The sequence below is a fragment of the Muntiacus reevesi genome, chromosome 8 (genome assembly GCF_963930625.1).
Source record: "Muntiacus reevesi chromosome 8, mMunRee1.1, whole genome shotgun sequence".
In the NCBI taxonomy this organism is placed as follows: Eukaryota; Metazoa; Chordata; class Mammalia; order Artiodactyla; family Cervidae; genus Muntiacus; species Muntiacus reevesi.
In genome coordinates this window covers 8,217,706-8,239,857 of record NC_089256.1, presented here as the reverse complement: position 1 = coordinate 8,239,857, position 22,152 = coordinate 8,217,706, and the positions used below count along the sequence as shown (strand labels likewise).

Genomic DNA, 22,152 nt, shown 5'->3' with positions numbered 1-22,152 from the left:
CAGGAATACTGGAGTGGGTTGTGATTTCCTTCCCTATGGGATCTTCCCGACCCAGGGATCAAACCCGCATCTCAGGAGAATTCTTCACACTGAGTCACCAAGGAAACCCTGAATGTGTTTAAGTAATCCATTAACTCTGAAATATTTTCCCACTTCAGCCAGTGACCCATTTATTAGAACATTTTATCATTTTACTGAATTATTGTATAACAAAATACAGTTCATCATAACAGAATTAAATATGTATGAGTAGCATGAGGCTTTTTTTCCCCCTGAGGTTTGTTTATATTTGTTGCTGCATGAGAGCTTTCTTAGTTATGGCGAGCAGAGGCTACTCGTCGTTTTGGTGAGCTCAGGGGCTTTTGACTGTGGTGTCTTCTCTTGTTGTGGAGCACAGGCTCTGGGCGCACGCAGGCTTAGTAGTTGCAGCACGCAGGCTTAGTTGTTCCTTGGCATGTGGAATCTTCCCTAACCAGGGATCAAACCCATGTCCCCTGCATTGGCAGGCAGATTCCTATCCACTGTACCATCAGGCAAGTCCTGTATTCATCTTTGATACCACCTGTATTCTCTTTCCTTTTCTACCTTGTTTTTTTAATCACATCTTTTCTCCCTTTTATCTATATCGAGTATGCAACAGATACTTTTGTTTATTCTGCCTTCTACAATTCAGGAACCTGTGAAATTTTATAATTAATATCCGTGATTTTAGCTAGCTAACTTAGGAGTTTGGTTTTGTTGAAATAACTAGTGTCAGTAAGTTACATTTAAAAAAATCACTCCTCACTTATTCTGAGCTCACGCTTACAGTCTGATAAATGGAGTGTGCTCAATATTAGGAGGGTATAAAGATATTATTGACATTTAAATAAAATGACTTCTTTTCTTCCTATACAGAAGTTGTAAGAACAAGACTGCGTGAAGAGGGAACAAAGTATAGATCCTTTTTTCAGACATTATCTTTGCTTGTTCAAGAAGAAGGCTATGGGTCTCTTTACCGTGGTCTGACAACTCATCTGGTGAGACAGATTCCAAACACAGCCATTATGATGGCCACCTATGAGCTGGTGGTCTACCTGCTCAATGGATAGCACCGCCAAACTGCTGTGCTGTAAAGAGGGAAGACCAAAAGAGAAATTGGACCATGGAGTACCAAAGCCAGCATGGTGTACAAGAAGGGAAATAGTGTGGGAACATGGAACTGTGTCTAAGTGAAGTTTGGTTGTAGGAATTAAAGTAATTGTAACCACATTACTTAGTCTTTTTAGTAATGTGAAGAAAAAAAAAACCATGGCTGCCTCCAAGAAAAAGCCTTTAGAAGCACTCCTTCCTCAAAATTGCCATTTTCTCTATCATGTCCACAGGATACCGTTGGGATTTTGTTGAATTATGGCAACCAGAGTACAGTGTTTATTCCATGAGCACTTTCTAGTCTTCTAGACAAAGCCATCCATAATTATATACTAGAACTATCCAAAGAAGGTATTAACAGTCATAAATTTCTAACTTCCGGCTTCTATATAGTTCCTGTGAAATTGGAAAGTAACAATACTAGTATTTACATTTCCTTGAGAGGATTTGGCACTGTATTTTAAGTTAATTGTTTGCTATTAGTAGTCACTGTCTTTGACAAATGAAATAGTGTCTAAATATTGTGCTTACTTTTAGTTTTAAAATGTGTTGGTTTCTACTGCTCACAGGTGTGTTATGTTTAGCCCAGTGTGAACACTAAAATTGTTCAGTGCATCAACTCAAATTGTAATAGTTTGGGACAAAATAAGCCAGTAAAATGTTGATTCTTGGCCATTTCGACAGCTTGAGCATGTCCTCTTATCTTGTCTAACCTAATGATACATGAATGAATGCACTGTCTCTTCAGTGACTTAGTAATTACAAACTTGAATTACCACCCATCATACCTAGGTATCACTTTCTTAAAGTGAAAAAAATGTACTGCTTCTGGATCTTTCTCTGGTTTCACATTAAGAATTTGAATCTTTGGATTATTTCTGGAAAATCTTCATACATTGCATTTATTTAGTAGAGAAAATGGTAATTTTCATCTTTGCCCTTAAAAGGTGTTTTTCTTTTTAAGGCAACGTTATAAGTATCTGGGGCAGCATAAACATTTACAGAAGAAGGGCCTCTGTTATCTGATAGAGTGAATAGTGATCCTAATTGACTTATAGTTTAATAAGTGAACAGACTACTTTGAATAAGAAATTTATTCCATCCTAATTTCTTGAATGGTAAATCATAAAAAAAGATGCAAGTTAATTCAGATTAAGTGTGTTAACAAGAGATAGCTTTTACATTTTGCTATTGAGATCAACTGCACCTTTTAATACTGTAAGTGTATTATATGTATGGCCCTTATGAAGATATTTGCTGTAAGTCTGTAATATTAAAGACCTTTGCTTATGATTGTTGCTCTACTGGTGTATGAAGCTTATACCATTAAACTCCAGTGTGGTACTCATTTCAGTATACCTGAACTGTACATTTTGTGCAATGGCTTTATCTTAAGAATGACTCTTTGTGAATGCACTTTGTGGCCTTTTGGGAGGTTGGGGGGGCGTGGTGTGAGTAGGAGAGAATTCCCATGTTAGATTATTTTTTTAAAACATTGGTTAATGTATTAGGCAGAAACAGTATTCATAACACTTTTTTCTGGGATTTAGGTATATTGTTTGGGGAATCTTTAATATAAATGTTTTAAGTATTCTTATGTGTACTGCAGTGCCCCTAACATAAAAAACATAGCATGTCATTGCAAGTTTTCTCGCTGTCACCAGTGAAGCACAGTGCCCTGTTAAATTCCTCCACCTTCTTAACTTCCTTGTAATCAACAGTAACTGGATGTTTTTGAGGTGCTTTGATTGGAATTAGTATTCCATTCTATTTGGAGACCAAAGGCAAATTCAGTTTCATTACCTTTGGGATTATTCATATCTTTTATGGTAAACTTCAGCTTTGACATTTATTGTGAGAAACATGCCCAAAAAAGAAAACAGTAATAGGGTTTATAACTTAAATCTGTAGAGAAAGTGTCAACCTATAGTGTTTTGATTTTCAGGTGCCACTTATACTGCCTAATACAGTGCCATTTGCCTTGTGAAGATCTGTAAACATTAGTTGTATCGAATGTACAAGAGACTCTATAATCTTGGTGATCTGAATACCCACAAATGGTTAAGAATGATATGAAAACCAGCAACTAAGGAACATCTTATTTAGTTGTAGCAAATTCATAACAAGTGTCCTTCAAGGATGAACTCATATTCTGTTCCTATTTGTATTTGTTTTGACCTTTTAGTGCATTGTATTCAGCTTCTAAAAGTGAGTATATTTCTGTGCTGGAAGAAAAGGATCTTAGAGTCTCAGACTTTGTTTCTTTGTGCAACTGGAAAGGAGCGATGATGTTTAATTGTTTTGTCCCCCCAAAAGTAAAATCTGCTGCAGTTTATGACAGATAATTTAACAAATATATATATATATATATACATATAAATTGTATATAAAGTCTGTCTCTGAAACATTTCTTGGGAGGTTTTTTTTTTTTAATTGGTGCAAACATTTAAAAAGAAAAACACACTTAAAGCACTGAAATTTTTTTTATACTGTGTTCAATTTTCATCTGTCAGATAACTTTATTACTGTATAGAGGTAGTCAGCACTCTTCAAATTGGTTGTACTTTTATTTGAGAATCTTCTCAGAAAATTGAATTGATCCTTTCAGTTCAAAGTGGTACATATTGAAGAGCATATTCATAGAGCAGCAGATAAGAACTCTGGTACTTCTGGCTCACAGAGACAGTTTACTCGATTCCAAAGTGCACATCTGAGAATCACCAACCTGTGATTGTGGGGTACCGCACAGCGCTTTTAAATCCAGGGAAAAAACTGTGTCACCAAAGCTTTTGTCTTGGTTTTCCTTATGTGTGTTACTTTGCAGAACCAATCTTACTAGATGGGACCTGCAAGTAATTGATTTTTTTTAAACTGACACCAAGAGAGAATATTATTTACATTATTTAACCATGTCTCTATCTCCTAAAACCAAATGCCCATTATGGAATAGCATTGTTACATTAGGAATAGCTGAGTTTGGGTTGTTAAGAATAATGAGTGTTTACTCCTTTACTGGAGTATAAATATGTCAGCATTTTTTAGATTTAGATCACTAAAAATATTGATTTGACCTTGAAAGAATTAAGTGCTAGGAATCAGTTTGTCCTTTAATCTTCCAGCATTGTCTGTGCTGTCTTTTGTTTACATGCTCTTCTGCCCAGACTGTCGGTACTATCAAGACCCCTCTGGGGCTGGTGGATGTAATAGTTCAGCCTTTATTTATCATGACTTTAACATTCCTAAGAATACAGATATTTCTAAATGATTTAAATTGGAAGGGGATTTTAATTAAATAAAAGTATTTAATACAGTGTACAAACTTTCAGCTTACACAAATCTCTTCTCCATTGCGCCCTTATATTTCTCAGTCTGTCGTCTGCTTTTCCTGCTGTTCCTTTTAGAACTGAAGATTCCTCTTTTACTCCGTTTTTGTGTTAATAAACATTTTGAATGTGTACCCCTGCATATGTGAACATTTAAATTATAACCTGTCAGTTGTAGCTAAATAATCAACAAAGAGTTGATATTCTTTGACCATTTGTGTGAGGTTTGCTATTCTGGCATTCCTGTATGTGGCTGTAAATTATGTGCATTTACTCTGTATTTATGTTAACTAGCTGAATTTTATTTGAGTTGTTAAAATTCAAAAAATTAAAATATGGTTATGAAAATACAGTGTCTCATTTTTTAGTTTTTATATAATGGGTCCTAATATTCTGGTATGGTAAGAATATATACTCTCTTACAATTATGTGTAGAACAAAAGTGCATTGCCATTTTTTCTCAAGTGTTAGTGTCATACCTTCTAGACTTAGTGACAGATGTCTCTAGCAATTAAAAGGTCAAATGATCCCCATTCTTAGTTCAGGAAGAAATTTCTAATTTCATCCTTTGAGAAAACTAAGAATATTAGAAATTAAGCTGGAAAAGAGCTGGAAACTTGTTAGAATAGCTGAATGAGTCCACATGTGATAGATTGAAATACATGTGACACGTTATAAGTGTTTGTAGTGCATACCCAGTTTATATTTTGTCTGTTTTGGTTTTAGATTTTCCCAAATTGTAGCAACCATCAAACTTAACCTAATTCTTTTGGTAAGGAAACCAGGAAAAATTTGCCATGCTCCTTTTCTCAAGTTACCTAAAGCTGGAATTGTTTGGCCTCCTTACAGTATTCTTTCTGGAGACTGAAATAGTGTATAGAGTGAAGATACTGGCACAATAATGGTTGAAGTTGGTATGACTTAGCTGAAATGTCCTGAGTTTAAATGTTGTGAATGTTTGTTCACTTCCAGTCATCAGGAGCTGTGATAGAGGAAGGAATCTGTGAACTTATGATTTCTCTCTTTTTTTTAATTTTTTTCTTTTATATGATTTCTTAAGGTATGACATCTGTGAGCTGATAAAACTCAGGCAAGCAAGCGAAGTGTAGTTCAGTGGTTTCCTTTGTTTTCTTAATTTTTTTGCATTGCACAGACCAGATGACTATATATGGAGTCAACTCGGTAAATTTGTCGATGGCTGTGTTTATATAGTAGTTTCCCAACAGCCTATAGATTGGGTGAACAGACACATGGTATTCAGGGGTTGGTTTGTTACAGCTGGGCTTTTTTTTATTTCAGTGTTTTGAATCTTTGTCACTACACCAGGTTGTTCACCAGCACTTCAGATGACGCTGAGATGATGTTTTAAAAAACTGTCAAGATAGATGGGGATTGGCTTAGAATGAAACACTGGGGAGTAATGAGAAATGCAGCTCAGCTTGTACACTGGAAGAACATGGACTGCCTGAAGGTGATCTATATAGAGCTTGGATTACATCCTGAGGCTATTCGAGAAACAATTGTTTTCTCACCAAAACGTGCTAACAGATTTTATAAACATGAGGTTAAATTTTTCTTAATGGGCTGCCCTCAGTTATACTACCTGTGAACCTCAGGGGTGTCCTGTGTTCTCTGAAGTGTGGCAATTAGTTCTCTTAGAAAAATCTGGAAATGTTACCAGGAAGAAGGAAAAAATCGTATTTTACCCAGACTTTGAAACAAAGATGGAAATTTACAGATTGATACAGGGAGGGGCGTTACTTGAAGAAAAGATCAAAGTGTTCTAACGGCCCATTAGGAGAAACAGCCCCTTTTATTCTTTCCTGGGAGTTAAAAATAACTATAACTGATCTGGCATTTTGAAACTAGTGGTAGACCCAGGATTCTACACCTAGTCTAATTCAAAGGGGCTTATCATATCCAGTACAACAAAATTTAGTGCTGTGGACCCTTGTTTTATGTTATCCCTTAAAAGCACCTTACAATCCCTCCTTGAGTCATTCATTATTGAGAATAAATAGCCCATTATCAACTGCTACTTCTGACATAGCTTTCAAGATTAACCAATAAAGTTAATCAAAGTTATGTGGACTGCATGTTTTAGTGGCTCAGATTATTTGATTTATATTTTCTAAACTATATACTGATTTTGTGTTTTTGTTTCCATACCCCCAATAAGTATGCTAGAGCAACTGGACAATAATATGAATAAAAATGAAGTTACTTAACTGTACACAAAAGATGGATTTTGGTCTTATAAGCCTAGAGAAACTATCTTTGCAACCTTGAAGTAGACAAGGTAGTTTAACCAAAAATGACACTAACCGTTAAAAACAAACATCAGAATTTTAAAAATACAAAGAAAAATGCAGGTGCAAACAAAGTAAGTCACAGCTTATCTGGTAGGACATTAATAAGATACTTAACCTGATTAACAAATAACTGGGTTGGCCAAAAGGTTCACTGGGGTTTCTCCTCTTTGGCCAACCCAACAGAACCAAGAAGGAACACTACAGTGCCCCCAGTATAATGACAAGCAGATGCCATACCAAGGATGTACAAATAACTGGGACTCACATTGCTGTTTAGAGTGTAAGATGATACACCTACTTTGGAGAAGTTCTATTTCTAGGAAAATTTAAAACTATCCATTCTGTTAGCCAGAATTACTACCATTTGTAGAGGAAAGGATTCCCAAGAAAAATGAAAATGTGTCCTCAAATGTTCATAGCAGCTTCATTGCTAAATATCATCAAGATAAGGGTAATTTGTATAGTGGAATACTGTGTAGTAAAAAGATGGGAATTATTGATACATCAAAAACTGATGAAAGAAGCCCAGCACAGAATAGTGCTCTATTCCATTAATGTGAGGGCCAAGAACAGGCAAAACTAGCTAACATAATAGAAGCCAAATTAATGTTTACCAGGAGACGTGGAGGGGGAGCTGGACTAACAGGGGCCTAGTGGAACTCTCAAGTGATCAAAATCTCTTACATGCTGATCTGGGTAGTGGTTAAACAGATGTGTCCACAATATGAAAATTAATAGCTATACATTTAATATTCACTTTAAACATGTATTTAAAGTCTAATGAAAGTGAATGTTGCTCAGTCATGTCCAACTTTTTGTGACTCCATGAACTATATAGTCCATAGAATTCTCCAGGCCAGAATACTGGAGTGGGTAACTGTTGCCTTCTCCAGGGGATCTTCCCAACCCAGGGATCAGACCCAGGTCTCCCACATTGCAGGCAGATTCTTTACCAGCTGAGCTACCAGGGAAGCCCACAGTTCATAGTCGTGCTTAGTGTTTGAAGAAATAAATCTAATTAAACCTAATAATGTGAAATAAAAAATACTTAGGAAAAAGTAAATTTCTAGTGAAAGCTACAGAACGAAACCCAGGAAAACTTAAGATACTGGAAATATCAAAGTACAGTTCATAAAATTTTTGTTTAGTCACTAAGTCTGACTCTGCCACTCCATGAACTATAGCCTGCCAGGCTCCTCTGTCCTTGGGATTTCCCAGGCAAGAATACTGGAGTGAGTTGCCATTTCCTTCTCCAGGGGATTTTCCAACCCAGGGATGGTACCCATATCTCTTGCGTTGCAGGTGGATTCTTTACCACTGAGGTACCTGGGAAGCCCACAGTTCATAAATAGTCATGCTCAATATCTCAAGACATAAAATGAAGGTTTTAAAAGTGAACATCTGATTTTGGTATCATGAGTAAAGCCGGATCCCTGAACAGCTCACCTCTTCCTGATAGCTGATCTTAGAATGTGCTTTTTAAGGCATTGCTGGCAAGAAACTGAAGGGTTCCCCGAAGGACATTCTCCCTCCCCTTCGCCACCCCAAGCCCAAAGCAGAACTAAATCTGGATTAATCAGAGTAGGGGCTGGTTTTGCAGCTTAGATGACTGGGAGCAATTATATTTGAGGTCTGGGACTGAAGAATAGGGGAATTAGAACAGGCTGAAGTATTTCCAGGTGGGAGATGCCAGTGGAAGCCGAATCAGATCCCTGGAGGGGAAACTCCCAAGTTAGGCCAACAGAACTCTCATAGCATTATTTAATAGTTACCAAACACATAAGACCAGCCACTACAGAAGCATGGGAACACAGATCCAGTCATCAAGTGATAGATAAAATGCAGAGTAGCTATAATTATTAACATGAACTTACAATAAGAAACATAAGGAATAAATAGATGAGGGACTTCCTGGTGGTTCAGTGGCTAAGACTCTGAGCTACCAATGCAGGGGGCCTGGGTTCAATCCTTGGTCAGAGAACTAGATCCCATGTGCTACAACTAAGATTTCATGCCTCAATTAAAAATCCCACATGCCACAACTAAGACCTAGCACAGCCAAATAAATATATATATATTTAAAATTTTTTAAGGAATAAACTGACTTAAAGTTAACAGTAAAAATGAAAAATATAGGAACTGACATCAACTCAATGGACAAGTCAAAAATGGACTAGACATAACTGAAGTGATTTAATCTTGAAGCTATATCTAAATAATTGACTTAGAAGACAGCAAAGAGAGAGAAAAGGACTGTATGAAAAAGAAGTTAAGAGGTATGAAGGATGGAATGGGAATGTGCAATACTTGGTTATATTTAATGAAGAGAATAGAGAAGAGGCACTATTTTAAAAGGTAAAATTCCCAGAGCTGATAAACGTGAACACATAGCTCCACAAATCACAGTGCATCCTACGTAGGATTAAATCATGACTGTACACCTAGTGAAACTAAAGGACAGCAAAGCGAGATCAAGATGTGATTTCTGCTACCTGCATGATGAGTTAGGTTTTAAGGCCAATGTGTCTAATGAGTGCAATTAAAATACTAGATAAAATATTTCAAAAATCTTAACATCCAAGAGTTAATATAATAAGGAGGAATGAGCAGGTCAAAATCTAAGATACAACAAGAACCTAGAAAGTTAACAGACACTTAGACATGTTTGCTGATCTATAATCTTGATAGCTTTTCAAGGGAGAGAGCAGATGACCAAGTAGGCCTCACCTAAGTCGAGGAGCCTGTAGACACTTCCCATTAAGTTGGGACCCCAGAAGTAAATTTAGATTCTTTCTTTTGCCTCGTTTCCTCGGTACTGAACAGACAAAGTATATTGTCACCGTGCTTATTTAACTTATATACAGAGTACATCATGAAAAACATTGGGCTGGATGAAGCACTGGAATCAAGATTGCCTGGAGAAATATCGGTAACCTCAGATATGCAGATGACACCACCCTTATGGCAGAAAGTGAAGAAGAACTGAAGAGCCTCTTGATGAAAGTGAAAGAGGAGAGTGAAAAAGTTGGCTTAAAGCTCAACATTCAGAAAACTAAGATTATGCCATCCAGTCCCATCACTTCATGGCAAATAGATGTGGAAACAGTGGCTGACTTTATTTTTGGGGGCTCCAAAATCACTGCGGATGGTGATTGCAGTCATGAAATTAAAAGACACTTACTCCTTGGAAGGAAAGTTATGACCAACCTCGACAGCATATTAAAAAGCAGAGACATTACTTCGTCTACAAAGACCCGTCTAGTCAAGGCTATGGTTTTTCCAGTAGTCATGTATGGATGTGAGAGTTGGACTATAAAGAAAGCTGAGTGCAGAAGAATTGATGCTTTTGAACTATGGTGTTGGAGAAGACTCTTCAGAGTCCCTTGGACTGCAAGGAGATCCAACCAGTCCATCCTAAAGGAGATCAGTCCTGAATATTCATTGGTAGGATTGATGCTGAAGCTGAAACTCCCAATACTTTGGCCACCTCATGAGAAGAGCTGACTCATTTGGAAAGACCCTGATGCTGGGAAAGATTGAAGGCAGTAGGAGAAGGGGACGACAGAGGATGAGATGGTTAGATGGCATCACCAACTCAGTGGACATGAGTTTGGGTAAACTCCAGGAGTTGGTGATGGACAGGAAGGCCTGGCATGCTACGGTTCATGGGGTCGCAAAGAGTCAGACACGAATGAGCGACTGAACTGATTGACTGACTTATTGAACAGACGAAGTTTCCTTGGTACTGAACAGAAATGAGGGAGGAAAAAAAAATGAGAGAGGAAAAGCCTGTTCCTGAAACTGTAGATCAAGTATTGACCCTTGAGCAGAATTAAAGCCGAAATCTGCATTGCTAGAATGGGGAGAGGGACTGGGAGAGGCACTCTCAGGTCATGAATTTAAGTGTTTCCAGAAACAAATCCCAACTGCACAATAGAACCAAATCCCATTCATTTCTGGAAAAACCAATCCCTCCTCCCAGGTCACGGTAAAAACCACATCACTTGTTTTTTCAAGGACTATGAGCAGCACACAATGAATAACATGCATATAAGGAGACCACATCGCTGGGGACAACTCTCAAAATAGAAGCAAAAACAGCCTATTTTCCACACACCCCCATCCAAAAGAAAACAGATTCTGGAAAAAAAAAAAAGAAAAGAAAACAGATTCTGGAGTTATCAAATGTAGATTGTAAAATGCAAATTAGTACACTTTTAAAAACACGAAGCATACTTGAAAACAGGAGAATGGGCCACTTAAAAATGGTAGACCAGATTTGAAAACCAAATATAACTTCCAGAAATGAAAAATAAAAATAAAGTACAGTTGGACAAAGCTGAAAGAGAATTACTTAACTGGAGATGGAGCAGAAAAAATGCAGAATGTAGCAAAGAGGGAGAACAAATTACAGAAGAGAGAGTAAGATACAGGGATGATACAAAGCAAGTCCAATAGATGTTTAATTAGTGTCCCAGAGAAGCAGAGAGAAAATGGATCATAGATATCATCTGAAACTACAAAAGCTTGGAATTTTCTCCAACTGATGAAGAACAGTGCTCCCAGGTACTCAAAATCCAGGTAATCTCAAACAGAATAAATAAAAATGAGCCCGTATCAAGACACAAAGTCATGAAATTAGATAACCAACGACCAAGAGAAAAATATGAGATAAAAGCAGAATTTTTTCTTTGACAGATTCCTCAAAGCAATGACAGCCTGATGACTAACTCAATGTTCATAACAGAAACAATGGAACAATTCCTTTCAGGGTATTGCCAAACTAGGATTTTATACCCAGTAAAAATCTTTCCAAAATGAAAGTGAAAAGAAATTTCTGAAAAATTAAAACCGGGAGTTTGCTTTCAGCAGAAGCTCACCAAAGGAAATCCTAAAAGATTCAGGCAGAAGAAACGTCAGATCAAATCTTAGGAAGACCTAAGATGCAAGAAAAAACGGTAAGCCGAAAAGCAGTAAGTTAGGCAGGCAAATGCAGAATGTATTTAAACTACATGAAACAGATAATTGTGACATTTTTTAAAATGACAGAAAAATATAGCACATTACAATCTTTGGAAAGTGAGGAAGGAGGTAAGTGGAGTTTAAATGTTCTGTGAACCTTGTATTATCCAAGAGAAAGACAAAGATTTTGATTCATTTAAAGTTTTAAATATACATTATAAAATGTTGGATAACCACTGAAGGGACAGAAATAGTACCACTTCCCCATACTAGTAGAAGGGGAAAACTTGAAATTCAGTTTAAAAAAAAAGCCAGAAAGGAGAGACAAAAAGCATGCAATAATATAGGTTGACCAAACAAATCAGTAGATATAGTAAGTGGAATAGGATCAAATGTTCAAGGTCAAAGATTTTTAGGCTGGATTTAAAAATAACAGCAACCTTGTGAGAGACAGCTACACCATAAGAACATGTTAGGGTTGAAAGTAAAAGAATAGAAGAAAGATAAGATGTAAAAATGCTGCCCAGAGGAAAACAAGCATAACTATAGTGTTGTTTAGTCACTAAGTCGTGTCCAACTCTTTGTGACCCCATGGACTGTAGTTCTCCAGGCTCCTCCGTTCATGAGATTTCTCAGACAAGAATACTGAAGTGGATTGCCATTTCCTTCTCCAGGGGATCTTCCCAACCCAGGGACTGAACCCTTGTTTCCTGCCTGCTGAGCCACCAGGGAAGCCCCAGAGAAAACACACTTCCAGGCAAGTAAACATTGCTAAAATTCAAGAAGGCTAGTCAGGTCATGATAATAAAAGATTTGTCTCACCAAAGGCACGATGATTTAAATTTTTCGTGCATCTAATTAAATTTCTTCATTGTGTATAGCCAGAACAGAAAGAACCACAAGAAGAAACAGACAAACCCATGGCAGTAGTGAGAGTATTTGACAAACTTCACTCAGAAATTGATAGAACAAGCAAGTAAAAACAGAAACCACAGGACTTCCCTGATGGTCTAGTGGTTAAGAATTCACCTGCCAATGCAGAGACATGGGTCCAATCCCTGGTCCAGGAAGATTCCACATGCCAAGGGGCAGCTAAAGCTGTGTGCCACAACTACTGAGCCCAGGAACCACGACAAGAAAAGTCACCGCAGTGAGAAGCTTGTGCACTGCAACTGGACAGCAGCCCACGCAAGCCACAAATAGAGAACACCCACGAAGAGCAACGAAAAGCCAGTACAGCCAAAAATAAACAAAATTTAAAAAAAACAGTAAGCATATAGATTTCGACAAGATAATTAACAATGCTGACCCAATGGAAATGCTTGGAATCCTGCATTCAACATCTACAGAATATACATGATTTTTCAAGAATACACAGAATGTTGACAAAAATAAGCCCAAGCAATTTCATCCAACTTCAAAATATTGAAGTCATACAGAGGAGTTTCTTGAGTTTCTTGGGCCACAAAACAATTAAACTGTAAATCAAAAAGAAGACTGAAGATCTTCATAAGCATGGAGGTTGAGACACATGCTTCTAGAGAACCCACAATTCTCCTCAATCAAATGGACAAAATATCTTAAGCTGAATGATAATAAAGAGTCTAAATGTTAAAACTGATGAACTTTTAAGCAGTCCTAAGAAAAAATTTCATTTTAAGTCCATACATTAGAAATGGAAAAAGTCCAAAACTTAATGAGGCAAGCATTTGTATTAGTTAGGGTTGGCTAGTGCACAGTAGTTTACTGACTCAAATGCATTATGGCTCAACCTAATAGGCAATTATTGCTTGTGCATCTATATCTTGAACTGAGAGCAGGTTGGTTTTGCTGCAACAGTTTTTCAATAGACTGAAGCTCTGCAATTCTCAGAACTCTCCTTCTAAGGTCACACTGGGGCTGTGGTTCTCATACTTCATGTGTCATGTACTCAGTCATGTCCAACTCTTTGCAACCCCATGGACTATAGCCCACCAGGCTCCTCTCACCATGGAATTTTCCAGGTGAATTTTCCAGGAGAATACTGGAGTGGGTTCCTATTTCCTCCTCCAGGGAATCTTCCTGACCCAGGGATCAAACCTGCATCTCCTATTTCTCCTGCATTGCAGGCAGATTCTTTACCCACTGAGCTATCAGGGAGGCCCGTCTTATACTTCAGCATGTATCCAAATCATATAGAGGGTTTTTTGTTTTTCTGCTGAGGAAACTGTTGTTTAAAATAAAAAGTAAATGTTAACTATCTTACTATAGGATATAGGTAGTTCTAAATTTGATATTCCAAAATTCCACCATTTGGGGAAATAACTCAGAGAATAGAATTTTAGATTTTATTTTAAATTTTATTTTCCCCATACTATTACAAGAATATTTTCTACCTTCCCCCTAGCCTTACTGAAATATAGTTGACATATAACCTGGTATACCTTTAAGATGTAAATGTGATGATTTGATAGTACAATTTTGTATACCAAAGGTTTACCACAATAAAGTTAGTTAACACCTCCATCCCCTCACATAATTACCATTTATGTGTGTGTGTGTGTGGTAAAACATTTAAAATCAGATCTCTTAGCAACTTTCAAGTATATAATACAGTATTGTAAATATTGTCAAAGAAAAAGGAGGAAAGGGGGCAAGGGAATAAACTTTGAAAGAATGACATAGCCTAAGGACATGACATAAACTGATTAGAACTAAATAGGTCCAAGATGGCAGACAAGTCACTTCCATTAGACCCTGAGCCTGATAAGTATATGCTCGTTGTAACACGTCAGCAAGCTGAAAGACATACCCAGAAGTGCCATGACAGTTCCAAGGCCAGCCTCAAAGATCAAAAACTGGGCAGTGGCCCAATTACTGGAAATTTCCACCCCTTCCACTAGATAATTGGAATAATTTTCCTACTCATTATCCTATGAAAGTACCCAGCTCATAAAAGCTAACCACACCACATTTTGAGGCCACACTTGCCCTGTATGACAGTTCACACTCTTGTCTGTCGAGTGTGTTTCTCTCTAAATAAATCCACTTCTTGCCTATCACTTTGTCTCTCACTGAATTCTTTTTTTTTTCCATTGTAAATATGACTTTATTTTTTTTTTGGGGGGGGGGGGTTGTCATACATTGACATGAATCAGCTATAGAGTTACACGCATTCCCCATCCCGATCCCCTCTCCCACCTCCCTCTCCACCCGATCACTCTGGGTCCTCCCAGTGCACCAGGCCCGAGCACTTGACTCATGCATCCCACCTGGGCTGGTGATCTGTTTCACTATAGATAATATACATGCTGTTCTCTCAAAACATCCCACCTTCACCTTCTCCCACAGAGTTCAAAAGTCTGTTCTGTACTTCTGCGTCTCTTTTTCTGTTTTGCATATAGGGTTATCGTTACCATCTTTCTAAATTCCATATATATGTGTTAGTATGCTGTAATGTTCTTTATCTTTCTGGCTTACTTCACTCTGAATAATGGGCTCCAGTTTCATCCATCTCATTAGAACTGATTCAAATGAATTCTTTTTAATGGCTGAGTAATATTCCATGGTGTATATGTACCACAGCTTCCTTATCCATTCATCTGCTGATGGGCATCTAGGTTGCTTCCATGTCCTGGCTATTATAAACAGTGCTGCGATGAACACTGGGGTGCACGTGTCTCTTTCAGATCTGGTTTCCTTGGTGTGTATGCCCAGAAGTGGTATTGCTGGGTCATATGGTAGTTCTATTTCCAGTTTTTTAAGAAATCTCCACACTGTTTTCCATAGTGGCTGTACTAGTTTGCATTCCCACCAACAGTGTAAGAGGGTTCCCTTTTCTTCACACCCTCTCCAGCATTTATTGCTTGTAGACTTTTGGATAGCAGCCATCCTGACTGGCGTGTAATGGTACCTCATTGTGGTTTTGATTTGCATTTCTCTGATAATGAGTGATATTGAGCATCTTTTCATGTGTTTGTTAGCCATCTGTATGTCTTCTTTGGAGAAATGTCTGTTTAGTTCTTTGGCCCATTTTTTGATTGGGTCATTTATTTTTCTGGAATTGAGCTTCAGGAGTTGCTTGTATATTTTTGAGATTAATCCTTTGTCTGTTGCTTCATTTGCTAGTATTTTCTCCCAATCTGAGGGCTGTCTTTTCACCTTGCTTCTAGTTTCCTTTGTTGTGCAAAAGCTTTTAAGTTTAATTAGGTCCCATTTGTTTATTTTTGCTTTTATTTCCAATATTCTGGGAGGTGGGTCATAGAGGATCCTGCTGTGATTCATGTCGGAGAGTGTTTTGCCTATGTTCTCCTCTAGGAGTTTTATAGTTTCTGGTCTTACATTTAGATCTTTAATCCATTTTGAGTTTATTTTTGTGTATGGTGTTAGAAAGTGTTCTAGTTTCATTCTTTTACAAGTGGTTGACCAGTTTCCCAGCACCACTTGTTAAAGAGGTTGTCTTTTTTCCGTTGTATATCCTTGCTTCCTTTGTCGAAGATAAGGTGTCCATAGGTTCGTGGATTTATCTCTGGGCTTTCTATTCTGTTCCATTGATCTATATTTCTGTCTTTGTGCCAGTACCATACTGTCTTGATGACTGTGGCTTTGTAGTAGAGCCTGAAGTCAGGCAGGTAGATTCCTCCAGTTCCATTCTTCTTTCTCAAGATTACTGTGGCTATTCGAAGTTTTTTATATTTCCATACAAATTGTCTCACTGAATTCTTTCTGCAACAAGACATCAAGACCTTGACCTTCATTAGATCCTGAAACAGGTATATGGCCTCAGTTGGAAGACTATGGGTTGGGGGCAAGTTCGAGTCCTAACACATGAGTTCAAGTCCTAATCTGAGGGAAACAGTTTCATTTTGACTAAGATCTACCACTTCAGCATTCTTACCTTGAGAAACCTGTGAACAGTATGAAAAGTCAAAAAGATATGACACTGAAAGATGAACTCCCCAAGTCAGTAGGTGCCCAATATGCTACTGAAGAGGAGTGGAGAAATAGCTCCAGAAGGAATGAAGAGGCTGAGCCAAAGCAGAAGCAACGCCCAGTTGTGGATGTGTCTGGTGGTGAAAGTAAAGTCCGATGCTGTAAAGAACACTATTACACAGGAACCTGGAATGTTAGGTCCATGAATCAAGGTCAATTGGAAGTGGTCAAACAGGAGATGGCAAGAGTGAACAGCAACATTTTAGGAATCAGTGAACTAAAATGGACTAGAATGGATGAATTTAACTCAGATAAACATTATATCTACTACCATGGGCAAGAATCCCCTAAAAGAAATGGAATAGCCATCATAGTCAACAAAAGAGTCCGAAATGCAGTACTTTCCAAGGCAGACCATTCAGTATTACAGTAATCCAAGTCTATGCCCCAACCAGTAATGCTGAAGAAGCTGAATGGTTCTATGAAGACCTACAAGACCTTCTAGAACTAACACCCAAAAAAGATGTCCTTTTCATTATAGGGGACTGGAATGCAAAAATAGGAAGTCAAGAGATACCTGGAGTAACAGGCAAATTTTACCTTGGAGTACAAAATGAAGCAGAGCAAAAGCTAACAGAATTTTGCCAAGAGAACACACTGGTCATAGCAAACACCATCTTCCAACAACACAAGAGATGACTCTATACATGGACATCACCAGACGGTCAATAATGAAATCAGATTGATTCTATTCTTTGCAGCCAAAGATGGAGATGCTCTATAAAGCCAGCAAAAACAAGACCAGGAGTTGACTGTGGCTCAGATCAAGAACTCCTTATTGTAAAATTCAGACTTATATTAAAGAAATTTGGGAAAACCACTAAAGGTCATTCAGGTATGACCTAAATAAAATCCCTTATGATTATACAGTGGAAGTGGCAAATAGATTCAAGGGATTAGATCTGATAGACAGAGTGCCTGAAGAACTACGACAGAGGTTCATAACATGGTACAGGAGGCAGTGGTCAAAACCATCCCCAAGAAAAAGAAATACAAAAAGGCAAAATGGTTGTCCGAGGAGGGCTTACAAATATCTGAGAAAAAAAGAGAAGCTAAAGGCAAAGGAGAAAAGGAAAGATAAATTCATTTGAATGCTGAGTTCCAAAGAATAGCAAGGAGAGATAAGAAGGCCTTCCTAAGTGAAAAAAAGAAAAAAAAAAAAAAACACAGAGTAAAGCAATAGAATGGTAAAGAGTAGAGATTCCTTCAAGAAAATTAGAGATACCAAAGAAACATTTAATGCAAAGATGGGGACAATTAAGGATAAAAACGGTATGGACCTAACAGAAGCAGAGGATAGTAAGAAGAGGTGGCAAGAATACACAGAAGAACTATATAAAAAAGATCTTAATGACCCAGATAACTGCAATGGTGTGATCACTCACCTACAGTCAGACATCCTGGAATGCGAAGTCAAGTGGGCCTTAAGAAGGCATCACTACGATCAAAGTTAGTAGGGGTGACAGAATTCCAGTTGAGCTATTTCAAATCCTAAAAGATGATGCTGTTAAAGTGCTGAACTCAATATGCCAGCAAATTTGGAAAACTCAGCAGTGGCCACAGAACTGGAAAAAGTCAGTGTTCATACTAATCCCAAAGAAGGGCAATATCAAAGAATGTTCAAACTACCACACAAATTGCATTCATTTCACATGCTAACAAGGTAAAATCCTCCAAGTTAGGCTTCAACAGTACATGAACCGAGAATTTCCAGATGTATAAGCTGGATTTTGAAAAAGCAGAGGAACCAGAGATCAAATTGCCGACATCCATTGGATCATAGAAAAAGCAAGAAAATTCCAGAAAAATATCTACTTTTGCTTCATTGACTACGAACTGTGGAAAATTCTTAGAGATGGAAATACCAGACTCTGTGCTCCAGAGAAACTGGTGGAACAGGTGTTTAGATTGTTAGATATTTTCCGGAACTGCTTTCATGATCTCAATCCTTATATCCCTTCATATCTAGAAAAGCACTAAATCCCTCCATGGTAACATCAGCTCCTCGTGACTAGCAGAAATCTTTTGTAAAGTAAGCGCTTGATTGCACTGAACTCCCCTTCACCAAAATCTCATACATTGACCTACCCCGACAGCCTATTTGGAGCAGTCTCTCAGAGCTCTCTGAGGTGCTCCCTCCCAGACTGCAGCCCTCATTTTGCCCCAAATAAAACTTAACTCGCAACTCTCAAATTGTGCATCTTTTTTAGTCGACACATCACACAGGAGATGATTGGTAAAGGGGACTACATTAAACTTTTTAACTACTTTTTCTCAAAATACTTCAAAAAGATTGAAGTTAATCCCCAAACTAGATTATATTTGTAACACATGTAACTGACAAGTGTGTGCATTCATCCTAAATTGCTTCATTCATGTCTGATTATTTGTAACCCTATGGACTATATCCCACCAGGCTCCTCTGTCTACGGGCTTCTCCAGGCAAGAATACTGGAGTGGGTTACCATGCCCTCCTCCAAGGGAATCTTCCTGACCCCAGGTATGGAACCCGCATCTTTTATGCCTCCTGCATCGGCAGTGCCACCAGGGAAGCCCAACTGACAAAGTAGAGTATCAGAATATATAAAAAACTGTGAATCTATCAGTTAAAGACAACCCAATAAAAACCTGGGCAAAGGTCATAAATAAACACTGCATAGGAGAATAAAACATGAAATGCAATAACCGTGTGAAAAAATGTTCACCTTAGAAATTAGGGAAATGAAAATGAAAATCATGAGAGGCTATTTTATAAGCATCAAAAACGATATATAACAAAGGAATTCTTATGTGCTCCAGTTAGGAGTGTAGAGTGGTATCATCACTTTGGAAAGAATTTTGCATTATATTATAAAGTTGAAGATGCTTATACCTATAAGCTGGCTCTTCTGCTCCTAGGTGTATACATCAGAAAAACCCTGGCTTGTACGTTCCAGGAATCATGCCCAAGAATGTTCACAACAGCCTGCGTGAAATAGAAAATCACTGAAAACATTCCAAGTATCCAAGAATAAAAGAGTGGAGAAATTCACATCAGTGAAAATGAATGAACCACATCATCAGCAAGCATGGTTCAATCTCTGGAACTTAATTTTGAATAAGAAATGCAAATCACAGAAGCATATGTATGTATAACATGATTTATGTAAGATGAAGTTCAAAAACCTGCTAAACTCAACAAAATGTGTTTAGGCAAACATATGTATGTGTTTTTTAAAAAGCAAGAGAATGACAAATTAAAATTCTGGATAATGGTTATGTCTGGCAAGAGAAGAGGATGGCTTCCCAGGTGGCTCAATGGTATACTCTGCCTGCCAATGCAGGAAATGCAGGAGATGCAGATTCAATCCCTGTGTCGGGAAGATCCCTTGAAGGAGGAAATGGCAACCCACTCCAGTTATCTTGCCTGGGAAATCCCATGGACAGAGGAGTCTGGCGGGCTACAGTCCATGGGGTCGCAAAGAGTGGGACCTGACTGAGTGACTGAACAGCAACAAAGGTGTATAAAAAGCTGATAATTCTATTTCTGAAACCACTAGAAAATGATTAATAATGCTACCCAACTTTTAATTTATGTGAAAAACAACTTAGGAAAAAGATCCACCCCAATATTTCTCTCAATTCAAACCTGTTCCTAATTGAAAAGTCTTCAGGAATAGAATGAGTTCAAGACATATAAATAAGGAGTCTTGCCCCATCAGGAGCTCTAGGGGGCGCCCAGCAGCTGCTGTGGGGCTCACAGGTTTGTTTCTTGGGTTTTGCAGAGGGCTCTTCCCCTGTGAGCCCAGTGGCTGGCACCCAGAACCCACAGAACCTACAAGCAGCATGTACCCACAGAGGAGCACCTCCGAAAATTTGTGACTTTAACATTTTAGGAATATCTGGGATATGCCTGAGGGCATGGTAAATTACAAACATTAAACATGGAGGGAAATGAAGAATGATTTTAGTCTTCTGTGATGCTAGGGAACAAATTAAATGTAGTTTGAATAAATATATTCACCATTAGGTATTTGTCCTCTAAGAAAGATACAATTTGGGACTGGTTATATATGTCCAAATGTGGGCTGCATATATATTAATAATTTTATGATTTGACAGTATAATTTAGCGAGAATGCAATTATGAAGTTGAAAACAGCAGCTGGGTGCTCCTAGAATCTCTACTCATAGGGGACTAGTCCGCAAAATATTGACATTGTATCTTTAAAACAATTTGATTCTGATTCTAATTGCAGAGTTGATAAACGCCCTCTTTTTATCTCAATCTAGCCCCTCTCCTTTTGGGGCGTGGGATTTCATGCTGACTTGAGGGGGGCATTAAATATATTGCAATGTCATACAGGAAATCAAGGATGTAGAGTAATACTGTGTTTATTGGTGTAATTTCCTCTTTGTTCCCGAAGGGTTTCCCCTTTAAAGCAGGTGGGACAAGGAGAAGAGCCAATGACTGCCGTCGGACGGTCCTGGCTGCTCCCTCAGCCCCCATCATCGAGAATGTGTTCTCAGTCTATGGAAGCCCAGAACACACACTCATCAGTTTTCTCATTTATTTGTTTATTCATATTCAGCAGTGTTTACTGAGTTACAAAGAAATCCTGTCAGAGCTTGCTAGAGTTTAGAACTTCCTCCCACAGTTCATCATTGCTGATGAAAGACCAATATAATTTATTTGGTGATATTTGAGAGAGAGAAGAGAGCTGCTTTCTGAAGGACTTGGTAGGTAGAATTTGCATTTACAGTTGTGCCTCTGGAGCTTCCGACTTGGAGATGGAGACAGAGTCCAGGGCAGAAAGCCCACCTGCTTGTGCCGCGCACAAAATTGTGCCTGATGGGCAGCGAGCACCCTGCCCCAGGTGAGGAGATGGAGACAGGTAAATCTGTTCCCAGATGGCTCTAGTGGTGAAGAAACCGCCTGGGTCCAGAAGGTTCCCTGGAGGAGGAAATGGTAACCCACTCCAGTATTTTTGCCTGAGAAATCCCATGGACAGAGGAGTCTGGTGGGCTACAGTCCATAGGGTCACACAGGGTCGGACACAACAAGGGACTTAGCACGCACGCACTTAAACCTGTTCAAACAGAAAACTCTCAAAGGGAGTGATAGACTCACCATGGTTTCCTAGCTCGGACAGACCCAGGTTCAAATCTTGCATCTGGCACCTGCCTGGGAACTTGAGCATGTCATTTTCTCCTATTTCTCCCACCTATATATATAAAATAAGAACTATGACACCTACCCCAACAAGGCTGATCTGGGCACTAAAGATGAGATACACTTGTGAGAAGGCCTGCTACCTCGTAGAAAGCCGATGCATGCAGTATCTTTCTGGGCCCTTCTTTTTGCCCAGTCCAAGGAAATCAGTCAATTGTGCCTTCACTGAAAGCCTGATCTATGCTTTAAGAAATTTCTGCCAGCGTCAATCTTGGCTGTTTTAAGAAAAAAAGCAGAAACTT

At 38.4% G+C, this 22,152-nt stretch overlaps 1 protein-coding gene across 1 annotated transcript in view; it reads left to right on the top strand.

Moving 5' to 3' along the window:
- The window catches only part of SLC25A36 (solute carrier family 25 member 36), a 37,780-nt gene extending 32,978 nt beyond the window's left edge, over window positions 1-4,802 (top strand). Inside the window, exon 7 of the mRNA XM_065943297.1 lies at window positions 898-4,802. Coding sequence (XP_065799369.1) covers window positions 898-1,091 — 194 coding nt within the window. The 3' untranslated portion in view covers window positions 1,092-4,802. The remainder of the gene's footprint in view (window positions 1-897) is intronic.
- Window positions 4,803-22,152: the final 17,350 nt, after the last annotated feature.